Below are 23,500 nucleotides of genomic sequence, written 5' to 3'. Positions count from 1 at the left end.
GCAGGGTCAGTCTGGTGTGTGTGACTCTAGAGGAGCTGCAGCGACACACATCACGCCTGCAGCAGGAGAAGCACACGGTACGACACGCATACATCATCATCATCATCATCATCATACATCATACATCATCATCATACATCATCATCATCATACATCATACACTATCACAGAAAGCTGTCCTGATGTATCGCACACTTGTGAGGGTTTGTGACTAATGGAAAGGATTCACGCGTACAGTGCTTTTGGGATATAGTTAAAAATTAACTATTATTAAATAGTTAAAATTAAAAAAGTAATATATATGGATTTTTTTTTTAAATTTAATATATTTATTAGTGCTGTCAAAATTAACGCATTAACGCAAAATCATATTAACGGCACTAATTCTTTAATTTAACATTATAATTAGGGCTGTCAAAAGATTAATCGTGATTAATCGCATCCAAAATAAAAGTTTGTGTTTAAATAATATATGTGTGTGTACTGTGTATAATTATTTTGTGTATATATAAATACACACACATGCATGTATATATTTAAGAAATATTTGCATACATATACTGTATATATTTATATATCATTTATATTATATATAAATATATATTTTTTATATATAAATAACACATTTTTCTTAAATATATACATGCATGTGTGTGTATTTATATATACAAATTTAATTATACACAGTACACACACATATATTATTTAAACACAAACTTTTATTTTGGATGCGATTAATCACGATTAATCTTTTGACAGCCCTAATTATAATAAAATAAATGTGTTTGTGGACTTTGTGCAGATGTTCCTGCAGATTCTGCGTGTGTTGCTGGACGAGAGAGAACACGCTGACATCATCAAGGTGAGACGCGTGAGGAAAATCGCGTGTGTTCAATGACCTGCTGCCGTTTCACACTGACCCTCTGTGTAGGAGGCGGAGCTGCTGGCGAGAGGCGTGTCTGTGGACGAGGGGGAGGAATCAGGCGCTGTGCAGGAGGCGGAGCTGCTGGTGAGAGGCGTGTCTGTGGAGGAGGGGGTGGAGTCAGGTGCTGTGCAGGAGGTGGAGTTGCTGAATAAAGGCGTGTCTGTGGACGAGGGGGTGGAGTCAGGCTCTGTGCAGGAGGCGGAGCTGCTGAAGAGAGGCGTGTCTGTGGACGAGGGGGTGGAGTCAGGCTCTGTGCAGGAGGCGGAGCTGCTGAAGAGAGGTGTGCCTGTGGATGAGGGGGCGGAGTCAGGCGTGGTCATGTGTTCTGTGCAGGAGGCGGAGCTGCTGAAGAGAGGCGTGTCTGTGCATGAGGGGGCGGAGTCAGGCGTGGTCATGTGTTCTGTGCAGGAGGCGGAGCTGCTGAAGAGAGGCGTGTCTGTGCATGAGGGGGCGGAGTCAGGCGTGGTCATGTGTTCTGTGGAGGAGGTGGAGAAGGCGGGACGGGAGAAGCTGGAACGATCACTGCAGACGGTAATCTCAAACACAGCAGAAACAGATACAGCGCACAGGATGGGAGGTTTAACGTTAGTTGTAATTATTAAAGAGATTATTGTTAAATAGATTATTACATTTATTATTAAAGGTGACACATTATGCCCCTTTTCACAAGATGTAATATAAATCTATGGTGTCTCCAGAATGTTCAGCTAAAAATACCAGAACATTTATTATAGCCTGACAAATTTGCAGTTTTTGTGTGTCCCTTTAAATGCAAATGAGCTGCTGCTCCGCCTCCTTTCAGAAGAGGGCGGAGTCTTTACACAAGCTTCAGATACTCCAGCAATAACAAAACAGGCCAATCTCACTCATCCAGAATCCCAGAATCACCAGTAGCGAGTGCAGCCTTATGGAGAGACTCAGAGTTTCACTTTTAGACGTTTCTGAATGTTAGTGGAGACATTTCTGTAGTTGTTGTGGAGTTACATTGATCATCTCATCATCATGTCCACAGTTCCTGAGGTCTTTATAAGACAGCTGTGACGTTTTGGTCAATAGTGTTCAGTCAAATGTCAAACCAAATTTCGGCTGGTGTGTGTAAACGTGCAGATTAAAGATCGGTAATATTATAATAAGATGCTCTTCATATGTCAGAAGGGGAGAGAAAACTGATCGGCTTATTTTTTGACATGCTTGCAGAGAAAGGCTCACCAAAAATTTGTCACTTTTAATGTTTTCTGGGTTGGTAGAAGCAGCGGGGACCCGATTATAGCACTTAAGTTAAAAAGTTAAATTTTCATGATATGTCCCCTTTATTGTGTGTGTGTGTGTTCAGGCTGTGAGTTTTGCACAGCAGTTGCAGCGTCTCGGGCAGAATCTTCAGCGCAGGTTTTCCTGGGACGTCTCAGAGGAAGTGATGCGTATCATCATTGGATGCCTGCGATCAATGGAGGAGGTTCTGTCTGAGGTTCAGGCGTCAGTCCTTCAGGTGACGGTCACACACACTACAGTCACACACACACACACACACACACTACAGTCACTCACACACACACACACACTACAGTCACTCACTCACACACACACACACTACAGTCACACACACACACACACACACACACTACAGTCACTCACACACACACACACACTACAGTCACTCACACACACACACACACACACTACAGTCACTCACACACACACACACACACTACAGTCACTCACTCACACACTACAGTCACACACACACACTACAGTCACACACACTACAGTCACACACACTACAGTCACACACACACTACAGTCACACACACTACAGTCACACACAATACATTCACACACACTACAGTCACACACACACACACACACACTACAGTCACTCTCACACACACACACACAAACACACTACAGTCACACACAATACAGTCACACACACACTACAGTCACACACACACTAGTCACACACACTACAGTCACACACACTACAGTCACACACACTAGTCACACACTCTACAATTAGGCAAGGCAAGTTTATTTATATAGCACTTTTCATACACAGTGGCAATTCAAAGTGCTTTACATAGAGGAAATTAAAATAATAAAAAGAAATAAGAATAATTAAAACAGTTTAGAAAAATAAAAAATAAAATACAGTACAGTACAAACAGTCGGACGAACATTGGCACAGTGCTCATTCATTAAATGCATAGCTAAACAGATGTGTTTTGAGTCTGGATTTGAAAGTGACTACAGTAGGAGCACATCTGATCTCCTCTGGAAGCTGGTTCCAGCATAATAGCTAAAAGCGGACTCGCCATGCTTAGAGTGAACCCTTGGTATTTCTAGCTGATATGATCCTAGTGATCTGAGTGATCTGTTGGGTTTATATTCAGTGAGCATATCTGCAATGTATTGAGGTCCTAGGCCATTAAATGATTTATATACCAGTAATAATACTTTAAAATCAATCCTAAATTTAACTGGGAGCCAGTGTAATGACCTGAGGACTGGTGTGATATGTTCATATTTTCTGGTTCTGCTCAGAATCCTGGCTGCAGCGTTCTGTATGAGCTGCAACTGTCTTATGGTCTTTTTGGGAAGGCCAGTGAGGAGTCCATTACAGTAATCCACCCTGCTGGTGATGAAAGCATGAACAAGTTTCTCTAAGTCTTGTCTGGAAACAAAGCATCTAATTCTTGCAATATTTTTTAGATGATAGTATGCTGATTTAGTTATTGCTTTGACATGACTACTGAAACTAAGGTCTGACTCTAGTGTCACACCAAGATTCCTGACTTGATGTTTAGTTGTTTGACCCCTAGAGTGAAGGTATGCATTCACCTTGAGAACTTCATCTTTGTTTCCAAATGCAATGACTTCAGTTTTGTCTTTGTTTAACTGAAGAAAGTTTTGACACATCCAACTGTTGACTTCATCAATGCATTGGCACAGGGAGTCAATGGGGCTGTAATCGTTAGGCGATAGGGCTAAGTAGATCTGTGTGTCGTCTGCATAGCTGTGGTAAGCAATTTGGTTCTTTCTCATTATTTGGCTCATTGGGAGCATATACAGGTTGAACAGGAGTGGCGCAAGAATTGAGCCTTGAGGGACTCCGCATGTCATGGATGTCCACTCAGACTTATGATCTCCTATACTCACATAATAACCTCTCCCATCTAAGTATGACCTGAACCATTTTTTTTTTTTTTAATACTTTTATTTTTAATTTTTGATTTACAGGATGAACAATTAATGCAAAAACAATATTAACAGAAGGGAGGAGAAGGAATTAAGCATAAATACATCGCAGATGTATGCTACATAGCATAGACAGCTTTAAACCTATACATATCCACGCATATTCTTAAATATCAATCATCATATACCTGCATACCTAAAATGACATGTATGCGCTAACCCCCCCTAAAAAAAAAAAAAAAACACTGACCAACAAAGCCAAACTGGTGAGGTTAATCATTCTAATAGCCATTAATGTTTACTTAGTTGAGGATGTCTTTACATTCTTTATATATCAACCACTTTTCCCAGTCCCTTTTAAAAGCACCTTTCTTCATCTTTAAAATATATGTAAGTTCTTCCATAACCATGATTTCTTCAATAATTTCAAACCATTGTTTACACTTCAAAGTAGTATCTTTGAGCCAATTCCTAGTTATAGTTTTTTTGCAAGCCGCAAGAAGGATCTTACATAAATATTGATCACTTTTAGGGATTATGCCTTTAATATTTCCCATAAGTAGAAACATAGAGGTTCTGGGTATTTTAAATCCAAACACTTCCGACATAACTACCTGCACATCATCCCAAAAAGACTGAATTTTCTCACAGCTCCAAAAAATATGTGTGTGATCTGCTTCTAACTGTCCACACTGCCTCCAGCAAGCTTGCTGTTCAGAGACTTGTTTGTTTCTGATCTTAGGTGTTATAAAGAAGCGGATAAGGCACTTCCAGCAAAACTCCCTCCATATTTGTGAACTGGTAGTAGTTTGGTGTATTGACCACAAGTCATACCAATCCGTTTCTGGTATTTCAATCTTTAGTTCTTTATCCCATTTCAATTTTATATATAATGTAGAGGAGGGGCCACTACACATCAACACTTCATACAAAAAAGAAATTATTCTGGGTAGTGTATGCTCATAGGCGTCCATCATCATTTTAGTAAGGGGATGGATATCATTTACTCTAACTTTCCTTTTTTTGTTGTAGTAATCCCTTAACTGGAAGTATCTAAATAAGTCCTGATTTCTTATTCCTAAGTTTTCCTTTAAGTCCTGGAAACTTCTAATTTCACCCTCTGCAATTACACAGCACAATGCTGTTATTCCCCTATCCCTCCACTGTTGAAATATTGGGTCATCCCTTCCTGACTTAAATTCCTCATCATGAGTAATCCACCTAAGTATTCCAATTTCTTTCTCCAATTTGAATTGTTTAACAATAGAATGCCATATATTCAATGAGAATGTTGTTATTGGGTCCAGTTTATCTTTAATATATCCATGGATTTTACTCTCCCCTATAAGTGACTGAACTTGAAGATCTTGTATATGTGTTTCTATGTCTTTCCACTTGGCTATGTAACTAGAAGTACACCAATATAAGATGGGACGCAACTGTGCTGCACAGTAATAATTTTTAAGACTTGGAAGAGCCATGCCACCTTTCTCTTTAGGTAATTGGAGTGTTGAATAGCGCACTCTGGGTCTTTTACCCCCCCATATATACCTGGATATTATTTTGTCCCATTCAAAAAATTGCTTTGGTGGGATTTCCACTGGGAGGGATTGAAACAAATACAGCATGCGCGGTAAGACATTCATTTTTATTCCTTTTATCCTATCACTGAAGCTCATGGGATACGTGGACCACCTCTCAATGTCGCTCTTTATATTATTAGTAATTAGATCGTAATTGGCCCTATACAATTTTGTTAAGTCTTTAGTTATATTAATACCTAGGTATTTTATGCATTTTGCGTCCCAATTAATGTCATAGTTTTGTTTGAGTTGCGTGTTTGGTTTACAATTAAGCATAAGAATTTGGGTTTTTGTTACATTTAATTTATATCCAGCATATTCATTAAATTTTTCTAATACTTGCATAAGATTTGTGAAATGTTTTTTGGGTTCAGCTAAATAAATCATAACATCATCTGCAAAAAGGCAAATTTTATGTTCCATGCCATTAATTTCAACCCCTGGAATCAATAAGTGCTGTCTGATTAATTGAGCCAGTGGCTCTATATAGATGGCAAATAGAGAGGGACTAAGACAGCAACCCTGTCTAGTTCCTCTTTCCAGGAGGAATCTCTCTGATAGAGACCCATTTACTCTTACTCTAGCTGTCGGGTTTTGATATAATGATTTGATACACTGGACAGATTTGTCATTAAACCCCAACTTTTCTAATGCTAAGTAAAGAAATTCCCAGTTGACCCTGTCGAAGGCCTTCTCTGCATCAAGACTGATTAGACCTACAGGTAATTTATTTCGATGAGCCCTATCTATTATATGGAGAGTTCTTCTTATATTGTCGTATGTTTGTCGACCTTTAACAAAACCTGTTTGGTCTTCATCTATCAAGTCTGATAAGAACAATTGTATTCTGGATGCCAAGATAGAACTAAAAATTTTATAGTCTGTATTAAGAAGTGATATGGGTCTATAGTTTTGACAATGTTCCCTGTCTTTTTTCTCCTTGGGGATAACAGAAATGATAGCCTCTTTCCATGATGGAGGAGTTTTCCCTTCTTTTACGACCCAATTGAACGTGTCCCTTAGTAATGGCATCAGCTCTTTGTAGTAAGTTCTATACCACTCTGAAGGGAAACCATCGCTCCCTGGTGATTTGCCTGATTTTAATTTGCCCATGACCTGTTGTAATTCCTCAGTGGTTATTTCTGCAGTTAGACTTTTATTTTGTACTTCACCAATAGAGGGCATATCTAATGTATTAAGGAATTCTTGTGTTTTTGTTCTATTCATACCAGAGGTCTGTTTGTATAATTCTTCATAGTACTTCTTAAATATATTTCTAATATCTGTTGGTTCGCATTTAATTTGATTCGTTTTGGGGTCTCGTACTTTGGAGATTAGATTATCAGTTTGTTGCTTTCGCATTCGTCTTGCCAATAATTTAAGTGCTCTTGGTCCTGATTCATAGTAAGTTTGTTTCACAAATCTAGCCTTTTTCTCCACTTCTGACTGCAACAAACTGTTAATTTCCTTTCTCAATTCTCCCATTTGAGCCATCACCTCATTATTTGCATTATGTTTATGTTTAAGCTCCAATTGTTTTAATTCTGAAATAAGTTTCTCATAATGAGCTATCCTTTCTTTTTTTAAAGTGCTTGTAATAGCTATTAATTTTCCTCGGATCACTGCTTTTAGTGCATCCCATAGTATAGAGGGGTCCACTTCTCCATTGTTATTTTCCTCTAAGTATCTTTTTATTTCTATTCGAATTTGATCAACTACTGATTTATTATTTAATATTCCTAGATTTAATCTCCACAGCGTGTTCCTTTTTTCCTCTCCCAGAGAGATCTTCACATAAATAGCACTATGGTCCGATACATCAGCTACCCCAATACAACAATTCTGTATCCGGTGTCTGTTTTCCTCTTGTAAGAGAAAATAGTCTATTCTGGAATACACAGAATGCGTGGCAGAGTAGTGACTATAATCCTTCTCTAATGGGTGTAATTCCCTCCAGACATCAATTAGGCCCATTTCTGTACATATGTGATTCATGAATTTTGTTATATGTTTTTTGTTTTTTTTATGGCTTGTAGTATCCAGGTCATGGTTAAGCACTATGTTTAGGTCCCCTCCACATATACTAACCCCCTCCATCTCCTCCGCCACGATATCAAATAATATTTTGAAATATTGTTTATTGCTTTCCGGTGGGGCATAAACATTTATCAAGGTTACCATGTTATTATTAATTGTTCCTTTAACAATAACATATCTCCCTTCTTTATCCTTTACTTCTTTGTGACACTCAAAGTTAACACCTTTTGGAATTAAGATAATGACCCCCCTCTTACGATGGTTTGGACATGAACTATAAAATATATTTTTAAAACCAAATTTTTTCAGTTTTTCATGTTCCTCATTCGATAAATGTGTTTCTTGCAGAAAATAAATATGCTTCTTTTCCTTTTTCAATTTGGCTATAACTTTAGCTCTTTTGGCTGGGTTCCCTAATCCATTAACATTCAAAGACATTATCTCAATGTCTCTCTCCTGCATTCAACTATCTCTACAACAATCATTGTATAATGATAACCCCACTGGCAAACATTTGAACAAGTATAAACTACTAAACAACTTTTACATAAACCAAAACATATTAGATTAACAGAAAGGATATCAACTGACCTCCAGATGGGAACGTTAACCCAGAACTTAGGGTTTTGAGTCACTGTCTCCATAGAGAGGGAAAGCCTCAGCTGAACTGAGGGCCCCCTTCTAGATATGAGATGCAGTCTGTAAAATGTTTTTGCTCCCATACTAGATATATTTTCTTCATTGTCCGTGTCTTCCCCAAGTCAGTGCACAAACGCCTCTCACTGTATTATTGAATTGTTCTAAATTACGGTCATCGCGCAACATTGTTTCCCCTTTACCCCTTATGTATTAGTCCCTTGTTCACGTCGTCATATAACTTTAGATGGTTTCTTACAAATTCACCGGGTTCGTCCGCCGAAAATCCTCCAGCCGTTTCCGTGCTCTTCTGCTTGCCTCCGCTCTCCGCTCTCTGCCGGCCTGCTGCCATGCTGAACTTTTCCGTGCCTCGAGTCGTTCCAGTAACGTTATGGGGCCGGCTGCATCTTCGGAATCTGCCACTTTATATCCTCTATCACGCAGGTCTTTCTCCACTTCTCCCGCTTCGTTGTATGTTTTTACTCCATTATCCCAGTGCACTCTCATCTTTGTAAATGGAGTCTGAAATCGAATCCCCGCTTCTTTCAAAATTTTCTTGGCTTTAACATACGACTTGCGTTGCTGCACAACAGCCGAGGTGTAATCATGGTCGAAGAAAATCCTCCGCTCTCCAAGTGTGATTATTTTCTTTTCCCAGGCTCTTCTCAGGACTTTCTCCTTCGTATTGTACTGTAGAAAATTCACCACGATGGCCCTCGGTGGTTGATCTGTTTTAGGTTTCGGCGCCAGAGCCCTGTGCGCCCGTTGAATTTGACAGTCGGTTTCAATGTCCAGTTTACTCCGGATAATTTCTTCGACGAACTGAGTAACAGACCCCTTCTCTGTCTCTTCTGGCACTCCGAAAATCCGCAGGTTATTTCTTCTGGACCGCGACTCGAGGTCCGTCAATTTTTCCGTCATCTTTTTGTGTTCTTGCATGAAATCGTGTAGTAGACCATCAGTCTCGGTGCTCCAGCACTCCATTTCTTCAACACGCGACAAGGTGGCCTCAGCTTTTGCATTTTGTTCCTTTATTTCTTGTGTTGTTGCCACGATTTTTTTATTTATGTCCTCTTTAAACTCCTCTAGCTCGCGTTTCATCTGGGTTTTGAGTTCATCTTTAAATGTCCCGAGCTCCGCTTTCAGCTCGCTACGAAATTCCTGTATCTGCTTACTTATAGCGTTTAAACCCGCGCGCAGAGCGTCTGAAGTTTCTCGGTCGCCATTTTCTTCTTTTTCTTGCATGCTGTCTGTCTCTGTTCGTTTGGGGTCTTTACCTTGTTTTTCGAGGTTTCTTTTAGCTTTAGATTTGTTACCTCCGCTCATCTCTCAGCACACGAAAATTCTCAACAAATATATATCGAGTTTAGCGGAGTTTTGAAACTGACTTAAGGGAGCTCACAGCTTAACTTGCCATCGTGCTTCACTGCCCAACCGGAAGTCGTCTGACCTGAACCATTTTAGGACTTTCCCAGAAAGCCCCACCCAGTTTTCCAGCCTGTCAAGAAGTATGTTATGATCGACAGTGTCAAATGCAGCACTGAGGTCGAGTAGTACCAGCACTGATAATTTGCCTGAATCAGTATTTAAGCGAATATCGTTTATTATCTTTATGAGCGCTGTCTCTGTGCTGTGGTGCGGTCGGAAACCAGATTGAAAATTGTCAAAGTATCCATTCGAGCATAAGAATTTGTTCAGCTGATTGAAGACAACTTTTTCAATGATCTTGCCTATGAAAGGAAGATTTGAGATCGGCCTATAGTTGCTTAATATGGTCTTATCCATATTGTTCTTTTTCAGGAGGGGCTTGACAACTGCAGTTTTCAGGGAGTTTGGAAAACTCCCAGAGAGAAGTGAGGCATTTACCACTTCTAGAAGATCTGCTTCTAAACTGTTTAACACACTTTTGAAAAATGATGTGGGAAGTGTGTCAAGAGCACAGGTTGATGTTTTAAGGTGCTGTACGGTTTCTTCCAAAATTTTGCCATCAATTTCTTTGAAGTCAGACATAGTAACTACTTTCTCAGGTGGTTTGATGGTCTGTCTAACCCCAGGGCAACTCAAAGATGTGCTGATCGCCTTTCTGATATTATTGATTTTCTCAGAGAAGAAAGAGGCAAACTCACTGCACTTGTTGTCTGAGAGCATTTCACTGGGAATCTGGCTTGGGGGGTTTGTCAGTCTCTCTACAGTAGCAAAAAGAGTGCGTGTGTTGTTTAAATTACTGTTTATAATATTTGAGAAGAAAGTCTGTCTAGCTTTGCCTAGTTCCATATTAAAAGCATGGATGCTGTCTTTGTAGATGTTATAATGGACTACAAGTTTTGTCTTCCGCCACATGCGCTCTGCTTTTCTGCATTGTCTTTTCATATTTTGCACTGCTGTTGAGTTTCTCCAAGGTGCTTTTTGTCTGCCACTCTTCTTCCTGACTTTAACAGGAGCAATATCATCAATTACACTTTTAACTTTTGAGTTAAAGGAATCAAGGAGAAAATCAACAGAGTCTGCAGATATGCTTGGTGTTAAGGATATAGCCTTCATAAATAGTACACTAGTGTTCTCATTTAAGCATCTCTTCTTGACAGACACAGATCTAACTTCAGTGGCAGGAGAGATCAATATATCAAAGAAAATACAGAAATGATCAGACAGTGCTACATCCTTAATAACAATCGATGAAATGTTTAGACCCTTACTGATAAGTAAATCTAGAGTGTGTCCACGATTGTGTGTGGGTCCATGAACATGCTGAGTCAGATCAAAAGTTTTTAAAACAGTATTGATTTCTTTTGCCATATTGGTTTCTGCATTATCTATGTGGATGTTTAAATCTCCAGCAATGGCAAAACAGTCAAACTCTGATGTAATTGTTGATAACATTTCTGTAAATTCCTCAGCAAAGGCTGGAGAGTATTTTGGAGGCCTGTAAATAATGATAAGTAAAATGCGTGGAGCACCTTTTAACACAATACCCAGATATTCGAAAGACAAGTAATTCCCAAATGATTTTTGCTTACATTGATAGATATCTTTAAAAAGAGCAGCTAGACCCCCACCTCTCTTAACAGCTCTGCAGACACTCATAAAAGTAAAGTTCGGGGGGGCTGCTTCATTGAGGATTGTTGCACTGCAGCTGTCTTCTAGCCAGGTTTCATTTAGAAGCATAAAATCCAGATTGTTTGTGGTTATTAAGTCGTTGACTAGAAGTGATTTATTTTTAAGTGAGCGAATGTTAAGGATTGCTAACTTAACAGACTTACTTTTCCCCACAGCAATATTAGTTTGACGTGTAAGAGGCACCAGATTAGTTAGGTTTGCTGTACGGCTATTGAAGGCCTTAGACTTTCTATCTTGTAATAGAACAGCAATAGAGGAAGATACAGGCACACTGGGTTCCCGTTTGTTCTGTAAACATTTGAGAAAGTTACTGTTATCAAAACGGGGACCCAACACATATCACTGAGAGCTGGTATCAGTTGTTTTCGGTTCACCTCGAGCAGATGGAGGAGGGTGTGGGCCCTGGCGTTGTGGCAGAGGCCGAAGAGCTCTCACAGGAGGGGGAGGGCGAGCTGGGCCCGCAGGCTTTGGTGGTAATGGTGCCTGTCTTTTTTTGGTTGGTATTTGGGGGCTTGCAGCAAAAGAGTGGGATAGTCTGGTTCCAGCATACACCAGTTCTTCCATTTTCTGTGAGAAGCACAGGAGTGGAGTTGCTGGGGAGAGGGAGAAAGTGTCTGGTGAAAGGGGCTGTTGCTCTGGTGTTATCGGAGGTTGTGATATGCTGTCCTGGATTCCCTGGCTGTTTTCCAGGAAGTCGTCCTTGGGTGGTGAATCTTGGAGCAGTTCTGATATGTCTGTCTGTGGTGAGCTGTGTGGACAGGGCTCAGCTGATATTGTGTCCGTGAGCAGAGGTTGTTGTGGCGGAGTGGTGTTATCATGTCCATTTTGCTGTTGAAGTGAAGTCCCGTGGTCATTCATACTGTATCCAGGTGTGTGTGTGCCGTTCAGATTGAGTGGATTGGCACACACTGCAGAAGGATGATTGAGGGAGAAGTAGATATTGTCCTTTAACACTCTTGAACCAAGTTTGTTTGGGTGATGGCCATCCCGATGAAAAAGTTGTCTCTGACTCCAGAAAAGATTGAAATTGTCAATGAAGTTTACTCCTTTTATATTGCAGGTTTTTTGCAGCCACGTATTAAGCCCAAGCAACCGTGAAAACCGGTTTGTTCCTCTTGCTGGGAGTGGTCCACTGATGAATGTTTGCACTTTCAGTCTTTTAAGTGTTTCAAAAAGTTCATTGAAATCCTTTTTAAGGAGTTCTGACTGCTCTTTATGAATATCATTCTTCCCCACATGAATGATGAGTCGATTTGCAGTCTTATGTTTCATCAGAATGTTCTGAAGTTCCCTGTTTATATCAGAAGTTGTTGCTTGTGGAAGGCAGCATGTAGTTGTATCCCTGCTGCTAATGTTTCTGATTATGGAGTCCCCCACTATCAGAGTCCTGGGCTCGGCTGCGCTCTGAGCTGAGTGCCGCTGTCTGCTCGACCTTGAGCACCAGTTAGCATCAGTGTTAGCCACTGTCCCATTCAGTCTGTGTTCGATCACATTCATCACATTTGGGGATTCCTCATTTACATTCATTAGCACTTCAAATCTGTTCTCAAGATGTATAGGTGGTGGTTTGAGACCAGTGTTTGCAATCCTTGTCAGAGCTGTATCTGGGGTAGAGGATGCTACTGCGGCAATATGTGATGCTCGTGACAATCTGATGTCTCGAGTGTCTTTGGGTCTCCCTCCCTGTTTGTGCCATCGATTAGTAAGTCGATCGGCTTGTTTCTCTACCTGTCGAGGAGCACTAGTTTCATGGGACTCACCGGTATGCTGAGGGTGTCCATGATGAAGCTCTGTTGTGTGCTCCGTCTGGTTTGGTGGTCCCGTAAGTAACTTTGTTTCAAGAACTGCAATCCTTTGTAAAAGTCTGTGGCAGTTGGTGCAGCAAGTAGATTTCAGAAGAGGCATTTTCTCTTATCCTTGTAGGCAGTTGTGTTTTACTTTCCCGGAATGTAAGCTGGTCGGGTAAAAGAATTCTCAGTTTTTGTAGTAATCCAAACTTTGTCGTCTGAGCACTGTGCTGATTTGCTGAAGTTAAAATTAGGTGATAAAAGGAAATAAAATAAAGGAAATAAAATATAAGAAAATAGGAGATAAAATGTAAAAGCGATAGAGCAAAGCGCGGAGCAGTAAGCGAGAGCGTCCGAACAGTAGCTGAGCAGGAAGCCACGTGATGGCAGGCAGGAAGTAGCTGGCAGGAAGCCAATTACACACTACAGTCATACACACACTACAGTCATACACACACTACAGTCACACACTCTACAGTCACACACTCTACAGTCACACACTCTACAGTCACACTCTACAGTCACACACACTACAGTCACACACACATACTACAGTCACACACACTACAGTCATACACACACTACAGTCACACACTCTACAGTCACACACTCTACAGTCACACTCTACAGTCACACACACACATACTACAGTCACACACTCTACAGTCACACACACACTACAGTCACACACTCTACACACACACACACACTCTACAGTCACACACACTACAGTCACACATTCTACAGTCACACACACTAGTCACACACACTACAGTCACACACTACAGTCACAGTCACACACACTACAGTCACACACTCTACAGTCACACACTCTACAGTCACACTCTACAGTCACACACACACATACTACAGTCACACACTCTACAGTCACACACACACTACAGTCACACACTCTACACACACACACACTCTACAGTCACACACACTACAGTCACACATTCTACAGTCACACACACTACAGTCACACACACTACAGTATTTCACACTACAGTCACACACACTACAGTCACACACACTATCACACTACACTCACACACACTACAGTGTTCACGCTCACGCTGAGCTCAGGCTAATGCTGATGTTCGACAGATGCTGATTGACAGGATTGAGTGCTGGCAGGAAGTGAGTGACTGCCTGAGAGGAAGGACCGCCCTCCTGAAACTGGAGGCGGAGCTTATGGTGAAAGCCACAACCCAATCAGTGGAGCAGCTGAGATGTGATGGACAGCTGGACACACAGATTCTCAGTGACTTCCAGGCTGAGGTTAATGAAGCAGTGGAGCAGAGCACTGACGGTACGACACACACACACACACACACTGACCCCACATCTGAAATCAATTTAAGGAATGGTTAACTTAAAAAAAAAAATTCTGTCATTTACTCACCCTCAAGTTGTTTCAAACCTGTATGAGTTTCTTTCTTCTGCTGAACACAAAGGAAGATATTTTGAAGAATGTCTGTAACCAATCAGTTGATGGACCCCATTGACTTCACTAGAACTAAATGATTAACTCTCAGTTTGTCTCTCTGGGTTCGGGTCATGTTCATATAGAAGGCCACCTTAGATCTTCAAGTAGTGTTATGTAAGGATAGAGGATCAGCAGATCTTGAACATATTCTTAATAAATTTGTAATCCCACATTAACGTGATGTTCTGTGGCCTGCAGCGATCAGACATCAGACGGAGACACTAGCGCTCGAGCTCGAACAGAAGATCTGTGTGAGGAGGAGGAGGATGATGAAGACTCAGAGCTGCGAGTGGAGTCGCCTGTCACACACACACTCACACACACACACAGACACACACACAGACGCCCGGCTCATGATGAAGGTGAGAAACACACGGCAGCGTCGCACCTGCTGTAGCGGCCATCTGTCTGTCTGCGCAGGCGTCTGTCTCTCACTGCTCAGCTGTCTCACTGCTCGTCTGTCTCACTGCTCATCTGTCTGTCTGCGCAGGCGTTAGTCTCACTGCTCATCTGTCTGTCTGCGCAGGCGTTTGTCTCACTGCTCATCTGTCTCACTGCTCATCTGTCTATCTGCGCAGGCGTTTGTCTCACTGCTCAGCTGTCTCACTGCTCGTCTGTCTCACTGCTCATCTGTCTGTCTGCGCAGGCGTTTGTCTCTCACTGCTCAGCTGTCTCACTGCTCGTCTGTCTCACTGCTCATCTGTCTGTCTGCGCAGGCGTTAGTCTCACTGCTCATCTGTCTGTCTGCGCAGGCGTTTGTCTCTCACTGCTCATCTGTCTGTCTGCGCAGGCGTTTGTCTCTCACTGCTCATCTGTCTCATTGCTCATCTGTCTCATTGCTCATCTGTCTGTCTGCGCAGGCGTTTGTCTCTCACTGCTCATCTGTCTCATTGCTCATCTGTCTGTCTGCGCAGGCGTTTGTCTCTCACTGCTCATCTGTCTCACTGCTCATCTGTCTGTCTGCGCAGGCGTTTGTCTCTCACTGCTCATCTGTCTCATTGCTCATCTGTCTGTCTGCGCAGGCGTTTGTCTCTCACTGCTCATCTGTCTCACTGCTCATCTGTCTGTCTGCGCAGGCGTTTGTCTCTCACTGCTCATCTGTCTGTCTGCGCAGGCGTTTGTCTCTCACTGCTCATCTGTCTATCTGCGCAGGCGTTTGTCTCTCACTGCTCATCTGTCTCACTGCTCATCTGTCTGTCTGCGCAGGCGTTTGTCTCTCACTGCTCATCTGTCTATCTGCTCATCTGTCTGTCTGCGCAGGCGTTTGTCTCTCACTGCTCATCTGTCTCACTGCTCATCTGTCTGTCTGCGCAGGCGTTTGTCTCACTGCTCATCTGTCTGTCTGCGCAGGCGTTTGTCTCTCACTGCTTATCTGTCTGTCTGCGCAGGCGTTTGTCTCACTGCTCATCTGTCTGTCTGCGCAGGCGTTTGTCTCACTGCTCATCTGTCTGTCTGCGCAGGCGTTTGTCTCTCACTGCTCATCTGTCTATCTGCGCAGGCGTTTGTCTCTCACTGCTCATCTGTCTCACTGCTCATCTGTCTGTCTGCGCAGGCGTTTGTCTCTCACTGCTCATCTGTCTCACTGCTCATCTGTCTGTCTGCGCAGGCGTTTGTCTCACTGCTCATCTGTCTGTCTGCGCAGGCGTTTGTCTCTCACTGCTCATCTGTCTGTCTGCGCAGGCGTTTGTCTCTCACTGCTCATCTGTCTCACTGCTCATCTGTCTGTCTGCGCAGGCGTTTGTCTCACTGCTCATCTGTCTGTCTGCGCAGGCGTTTGTCTCTCACTGCTCATCTGTCTCACTGCTCATCTGTCTGTCTGCGCAGGCGTTTGTCTCTCACTGCTCATCTGTCTCACTGCTCATCTGTCTGTCTGCGCAGGCGTTTGTCTCACTGCTCATCTGTCTGTCTGCGCAGGCGTTTGTCTCTCACTGCTTATCTGTCTCACTGCTCATCTGTCTGTCTGCGCAGGCGTTTGTCTCACTGCTCATCTGTCTGTCTGCGCAGGCGTTTGTCTCTCACTGCTCATCTGTCTGTCTGCGCAGGCGTTTGTCTCACTGCTCATCTGTCTGTCTGCGCAGGCGTTTGTCTCTCACTGCTCATCTGTCTCACTGCTCATCTGTCTGTCTGCGCAGGCGTTTGTCTCACTGCTCATCTGTCTCACTGCTCATCTGTCTGTCTGCGCAGGCGTTTGTCTCTCACTGCTCATCTGTCTCACTGCTCATCTGTCTATCTGCGCAGGCGTTTGTCTCTCACTGCTCATCTGTCTCACTGCTCATCTGTCTATCTGCGCAGGCGTTTGTCTCACTGCTCATCTGTCTCACTGCTCATCTGTCTGTCTGCGCAGGCGTTTGTCTCTCACTGCTCATCTGTCTGTCTGCGCAGGCGTTTGTCTCTCACTGCTCGTCTGTCTGTCTGCGCAGGCGTTTGTCTCTCACTGCTCATCTGTCTGTCTGCGCAGGCGTTTGTCTCTCACTGCTCGTCTGTCTGTCTGCGCAGGCGTTTGTCTCTCACTGCTCATCTGTCTGTCTGCGCAGGCGTTTGTCTCTCACTGCTCATCTGTCTGTCTGCGCAGGCGTTTGTCTCTCACTGCTCATCTGTCTGTCTGCGCAGGCGTTTGTCTCTCACTGCTCATCTGTCTCACTGCTCATCTGTCTGTCTGCGCAGGCGTTTGTCTCTCACTGCTCATCTGTCTCACTGCTCATCTGTCTGTCTGCGCAGGCGTTTGTCTCTCACTGCTCATCTGTCTGTCTGCGCAGGCGTTTGTCTCTCACTGCTCATCTGTCTATCTGCGCAGGTGTTTGTCTCTCACTGCTCGTCTGTCTGTCTGCGCAGGTGTTTGTCTCTCACTGCTCGTCTGTCTATCTGCGCAGGCGTTTGTCTCTCACTGCTCATCTGTCTGTCTGCGCAGGTGTTTGTCTCTCACTGCTCATCTGTCTGTCTGCGCAGGTGTTTGTCTCTCACTGCTCGTCTGTCTATCTGCGCAGGTGTTTGTCTCTCACTGCTCGTCTGTCTATCTGCGCAGGCGTTTGTCTCTCACTGCTCATCTGTCTGTCTGCGCAGGTGTTTGTCTCTCACTGCTCGTCTGTCTGTCTGCGCAGGCGTTTGTCTCTCACTGCTCATCTGTCTGTCTGCGCAGGCGTTTGTCTCACTGCTCATCTGTCTGTCTGCGCAGGTGTTTGTCTCTCACTGCTCATCTGTCTATCTGCTCATCTGTCTATCTGCTCATCTGTCTGTCTGCGCAGGCGTTTGTCTCTCACTGCTCGTCTGTCTATCTGCGCAGGCGTTTGTCTCTCACTGCTCATCTGTCTCACTGCTCATCTGTCTATCTGCTCATCTGTCTGTCTGCGCAGGCGTTTGTCTCTCACTGCTCATCTGTCTATCTGCTCATCTGTCTGTCTGCGCAGGCGTTTGTCTCTCACTGCTCATCTGTCTATCTGCTCATCTGTCTGTCTGCGCAGGCGTTTGTCTCTCACTGCTCATCTGTCTATCTGCTCATCTGTCTGTCTGCGCAGGCGTTTGTCTCACTGCTCATCTGTCTCACTGCTCATCTGTCTATCTGCGCAGGCGTTTGTCTCACTGCTCAGCTGTCTCACTGCTCGTCTGTCTCACTGCTCATCTGTCTGTCTGCGCAGGCGTTTGTCTCTCACTGCTCGTCTGTCTATCTGCTCATCTGTCTGTCTGCGCAGGCGTTTGTCTCACTGCTCAGCTGTCTCACTGCTCGTCTGTCTCACTGCTCATCTGTCTCACTGCTCATCTGTCTGTCTGCGCAGGCGTTTGTCTCTCACTGCTCGTCTGTCTCACTGCTCATCTGTCTGTCTGCGCAGGCGTTTGTCTCTCACTGCTCGTCTGTCTCACTGCTCATCTGTCTGTCTGCGCAGGCGTTTGTCTCACTGCTCATCTGTCTCACTGCTCATCTGTCTATCTGCGCAGGCGTTTGTCTCACTGCTCAGCTGTCTCACTGCTCGTCTGTCTCACTGCTCATCTGTCTGTCTGCGCAGGCGTTTGTCTCACTGCTCATCTGTCTCACTGCTCATCTGTCTATCTGCGCAGGCGTTTGTCTCACTGCTCAGCTGTCTCACTGCTCGTCTGTCTCACTGCTCATCTGTCTGTCTGCGCAGGCGTTTGTCTCTCACTGCTCGTCTGTCTCACTGCTCATCTGTCTGTCTGCGCAGGCGTTTGTCTCACTGCTCATCTGTCTCACTGCTCATCTGTCTATCTGCGCAGGCGTTTGTCTCACTGCTCAGCTGTCTCACTGCTCGTCTGTCTCACTGCTCATCTGTCTGTCTGCGCAGGCGTTTGTCTCTCACTGCTCGTCTGTCTATCTGCGCAGGCGTTTGTCTCACTGCTCAGCTGTCTGTCTGCGCAGGCGTTTGTCTCTCACTGCTCGTCTGTCTCACTGCTCATCTGTCTGTCTGCGCAGGCGTTTGTCTCTCACTGCTCATCTGTCTCACTGCTCATCTGTCTCACTGCTCATCTGTCTGTCTGCGCAGGCGTTTGTCTCACTGCTCAGCTGTCTCACTGCTCGTCTGTCTCACTGCTCATCTGTCTGTCTGCGCAGGCGTTTGTCTCTCACTGCTCGTCTGTCTATCTGCGCAGGCGTTTGTCTCACTGCTCAGCTGTCTGTCTGCGCAGGCGTTTGTCTCTCACTGCTCGTCTGTCTCACTGCTCATCTGTCTGTCTGCGCAGGCGTTTGTCTCTCACTGCTCGTCTGTCTCACTGCTCATCTGTCTCACTGCTCATCTGTCTGTCTGCGCAGGCGTTTGTCTCTCACTGCTCGTCTGTCTCACTGCTCATCTGTCTGTCTGCGCAGGCGTTTGTCTCTCACTGCTCATCTGTCTCACTGCTCATCTGTCTGTCTGCGCAGGCGTGTGTGGAGCTGCAGACGAGACACTGGCGTCAGAGGAGAGAGTTTGAGCTGCAGCAGGACAGCAGAATCACTGAGGCTCTGTGTGAACGCTGGACGGTCTGTATCATAATCATAATCTATCATAATGTATAATCAGCTTTATTTCTGCAGCGCTTTATACAGTTCAGTGTGTGTGTGTGTGTGTGTGTGTGTTTATACCCACACAGAGCTTGTTTGGTCAGAGCCGTGGACGCTTGGCTGATTTGTGTGCAAAGTTTGTCCTGAGCAGCATCACTGCAGGCTCCGCCCCCTCTAAAGACCTCTGCCAATCAGTGCTAAAGAGCATGAAGCTCAACGTGACCAATCGGATGCAGCGAGAGGAAGGCCACGCCCACACACACCTACGCATGCTCCGAGAGCAGCTGCAGCGACGCAGACAGGTCTCACTGCAGTCATGTGATTATAGCACACAGGTCTCACTGCAGTCATGTGATTATAGCACACAGGTCTCACTGCAGTCATGTGGAGTATTATGGGATATCAGGGCTCCAGACTGCCACCTAATGTCACATTTTCAACCTTTTTCCTGCCGGTGCGACTAAAATTAGCTTGTGGGAAGCATTCAAAAACAGCGCTGACGTAGAAACCAGGAGAAACATTGTGCCATGAGCGAACAACTAGGCTGTTCACAAATCACCAACATTTACCATGAATGTAATGCAGTAACACTAACTGTAACCATGGTATTGTGACAGAAATAGTCTAATATTTTTACATTATTCATTTCAGGGTTCATGCAAACTTTTAGGAGAGAAATTCAAAGACTTTTTAAAGTGCTTCACACTTTTTCCTTCTAATCTATCTTTCTTTCTTTCTTTCTAACTAATCTTTCTTTCTTTCCAACTATTCTTTCTTTCTAACTAAACTATCAATCAAACTTTAAACGACTTTAAACTCTCTGGTCCGGCTTTCTCAAGCCAACATAAAGTCTCAACAAACTTTTTTTTCTAGTTTTATCTACATCTCAATTCAAGCTCTGTGCTTTACTGTCACACTTCCGAAAAATAAACGTAATATTATTAGTAACTGCACTTATTAATGCATAACAGCGGTGATGTGAGTTAATGGATGTTGATGTTGATTGGGTTGCAGGCGTGGATGGAGGACGACGCTTTGACTCGCTCGTGTCTTCATCACTTCGGGGAACAGCAGCGTGCCGTCGTCATGGCGATGGTGACCAGGCACTCAGATATGCAGATGAGGTGAGCATGTGATGCACTGATTGAGTCACCCATTGGCTGGCCTGACTGATGGACGCATGGACTGGTTGCAGGAGTGCTCTGATAGACGAGCAGCATCTGCTGATCCTGGAGTTCCAGAGGATTTTAGCAGCGCGAGGCTTTCACCTGCGACTGATGAACGAGATGAAGCTGACCGTACAGTCGGACACACAGGTGAACTCTCACACACACACACACACACCAGGCTTGTGCAAAATTCAGAATTTCAGAATTGGCCTCCATTCAATTCATGAATTGGAATTTGAATTGAATTTACTTCGCCCCACAGGACGTTGAATTGAATTTGAATTGGAATGACAGGAAGTGGAATTAAATTCATGGCAATTCAAAGAAATTCCACACAGTCTCACAACAGAAAGAATGTGTTGAGTCTCGCATGCATTCAGTGTTAGGAAGGTTACTTTGGGAATGTTATTGCTTACTGTTATTAGTTACCCATTATAAATGTGGTTTGGATTACTTTATTTGGATTTATTTAATAACTTTATCAATGCAAAGCAATTTCGTTTTAAGTTGATTAGTAACTAATTGAATTTTACCTCAGTAATACAACTAAATACAATTACATTAATTTTGTAATTTAATAACAGAAATTTCATTTCACGTAACTATTTACTCCTCAACCCTGCATACATTTAGTTCTAAAATAGATGTTGTCCACTCTTAGCAGCCCGGCAGACAGATGTTCCACTTTAGACTGTAGCGAAGCAATGTCATCACTGCAGGTGGAGAGTGAAGTTTCCATTTCAACTACCGTGCTCTCCAAGGCGCTCACTTTAGCCTGCATGTTTGTAATAGTACCAGTCAATTCGGATTTAACTGCCTGCAACTCCGTCTTGATAGACGTAAAATGTTCGCTTAGGGCAGCCTGGAGCTCGGTTTTGAAAATAGCCGCCATCTCTTTACGAAGTGATGCGAGCAGCTCCTCCTTGAGATCGGGTGGGGCAGCGGACATTACAGCACTGTCGCAAGGGGAGGAGGAATCACTAACAGGCGGGGATGAAGCGTGTGCAGCAGGCCGCTGAAGCGCAGCAGATGGAGCATTGCCAGATTTGGGTTTAGCAGGCATTTTACTCAGCAATAGTAAAAGAAGAAGTGTTAGATAAAACACACACCAAGAAAAATAACGCGAAAATGTGCCAATGAACGTAATTTAACGCTAACTGCAGGAGCTCCGAAAATTGCGTCCTACTCCATAGATCGTTAAGCCGGAAGTCAGTTCTAAAATAGATGTTGATCAAATTCTTGAAATAAATTACCTCCTCAATGTTGTTTAATTAGTTTTGTTCCAATGTAATTTTCATTTCAAAGTAATCAAACAAACACAAAGTTGTTGTAAATGCAGTTATTTATTCCAATGCAAAAAAGTACTGAGCAACACTGTCTAATTCTCAATAGCTCCTCAAATGTGTTTTCATTGAGTCTGCAGCGTTCTGGTCTGAATATCTTTCCTGCAACACTAAAGATTCTCTCAACAGGTGCAGAGTGAAGTTGTAACCAGAGTGCGAATTACCCCACCATAACTGGGGGGTACTGCTCCTTCACTTCTTCTATGACCATCATGGTCCACTACCATATCAATCCCCACCGTGATCGCCAAGTGCAACATGTGTTGTGCAACACACATACAAGGTCCAAACATGCGACAAACTGATAATCAGTAGGCTACAGAATATCTCATTGTTATTATATATCCAAAAGAGAACTGTTTTGATCAACTCCCAGAAGTTAGAAGTTAAGTGCACTGAAATACCATTCTAATTACTAGTAAAAGTAATACCTTTACAAGAAGCCTATTGCCTATTTCAGGGTTTTTCCTGGCTCAAAATGAGGCGGAGGTGGTAAAATCATAATAATGTATTTGAATAACAAGATAATTAAATGTGTATTTTGTTGTAGATCATCATATAGCATAATGTGTTTCCCACATTTTTTTGTTGGTGGAGCTTGGTATCTCTAGGGGGGTCTGGGGGCATGCCCCCCCGCAAGAAAATTTTGTACATTTTAAAGATAAATTCATTAACCTGGTGCACTTTGAGTCACCCGAATCCACTGTTACAAATAATCCACCCGCAAACCGCCTATATTCTCTGATTTAGATATCTGCATCTGATCATCACATTACAATTATTCAAATTCTCAGTGTTAAGCATGATAATATGGTAACATATCACACTGAAGTAGGCTGATTTAAAATGAACATTTATTTCAAATAAAAGTTCTTCTTTTGGCAAAATTACATTTCCTTAATAGCCTAAACAGAGGCTTTACTCCCTTCAAGCTTAAATTGTCAATGTTTCATTACATCACTGTTTGAAAACACTCAGAATAATTTTTTGTTCCTTTATAAAGGGCATTTTCCCCTAATTTTATTAAATGTATGCTCCATCTTTCATTTCAAATTCTTAAATTTGATAAATATATTCAATTAAAATAATTAGACACTAGGCTGTTACCAATAAAATTAAATAATTTACACTGAAAAATTATAACTGTATTAAATTAGATTATTTTAAATATTTTTGAATATACAAATAAGGAATGTTGAAAAGAATGATACTTTATGAAACTAGCGTTTTGTCAT

The 23,500-nt window shown here is 43.2% G+C and overlaps 1 protein-coding gene across 7 annotated transcripts in view; it reads left to right on the top strand.

Moving 5' to 3' along the window:
• The window catches only part of evc (EvC ciliary complex subunit 1), a gene marked incomplete at its 5' end in the record, with an annotated part of 45,277 nt that overhangs the window by 4,937 nt on the left and 16,840 nt on the right, over positions 1–23,500 (top strand). For 6 of the 7 annotated variants that reach the window (XR_014608774.1, XM_084133436.1, XM_084133437.1 and 3 more), the window contains 10 exons: positions 5–77; positions 803–862; positions 932–1,456; positions 2,259–2,411; positions 14,388–14,592; positions 14,968–15,131; positions 19,634–19,732; positions 19,843–20,055; positions 20,768–20,877; positions 20,949–21,069. Coding sequence is in view for 6 of the 7 variants with exons in the window: in XM_084133436.1 (XP_083989562.1) it covers positions 5–77; positions 803–862; positions 932–1,456; positions 2,259–2,411; positions 14,388–14,592; positions 14,968–15,131; positions 19,634–19,732; positions 19,843–20,055; positions 20,768–20,877; positions 20,949–21,069 (1,723 nt within the window). The remainder of the gene's footprint in view (positions 1–4; positions 78–802; positions 863–931; positions 1,457–2,258; positions 2,412–14,387; positions 14,593–14,967; positions 15,132–19,633; positions 19,733–19,842; positions 20,056–20,767; positions 20,878–20,948; positions 21,070–23,500) is intronic. The other variant, XM_084133435.1, reaches the window with a different exon arrangement.

Source organism: Abramis brama, assembly GCF_963993115.1.
Source record: "Abramis brama genome assembly, chromosome: 13".
Classification (NCBI taxonomy): domain Eukaryota; kingdom Metazoa; phylum Chordata; class Actinopteri; order Cypriniformes; family Leuciscidae; genus Abramis; species Abramis brama.
This window is presented reverse-complemented; position numbering and strand designations above follow the sequence as displayed.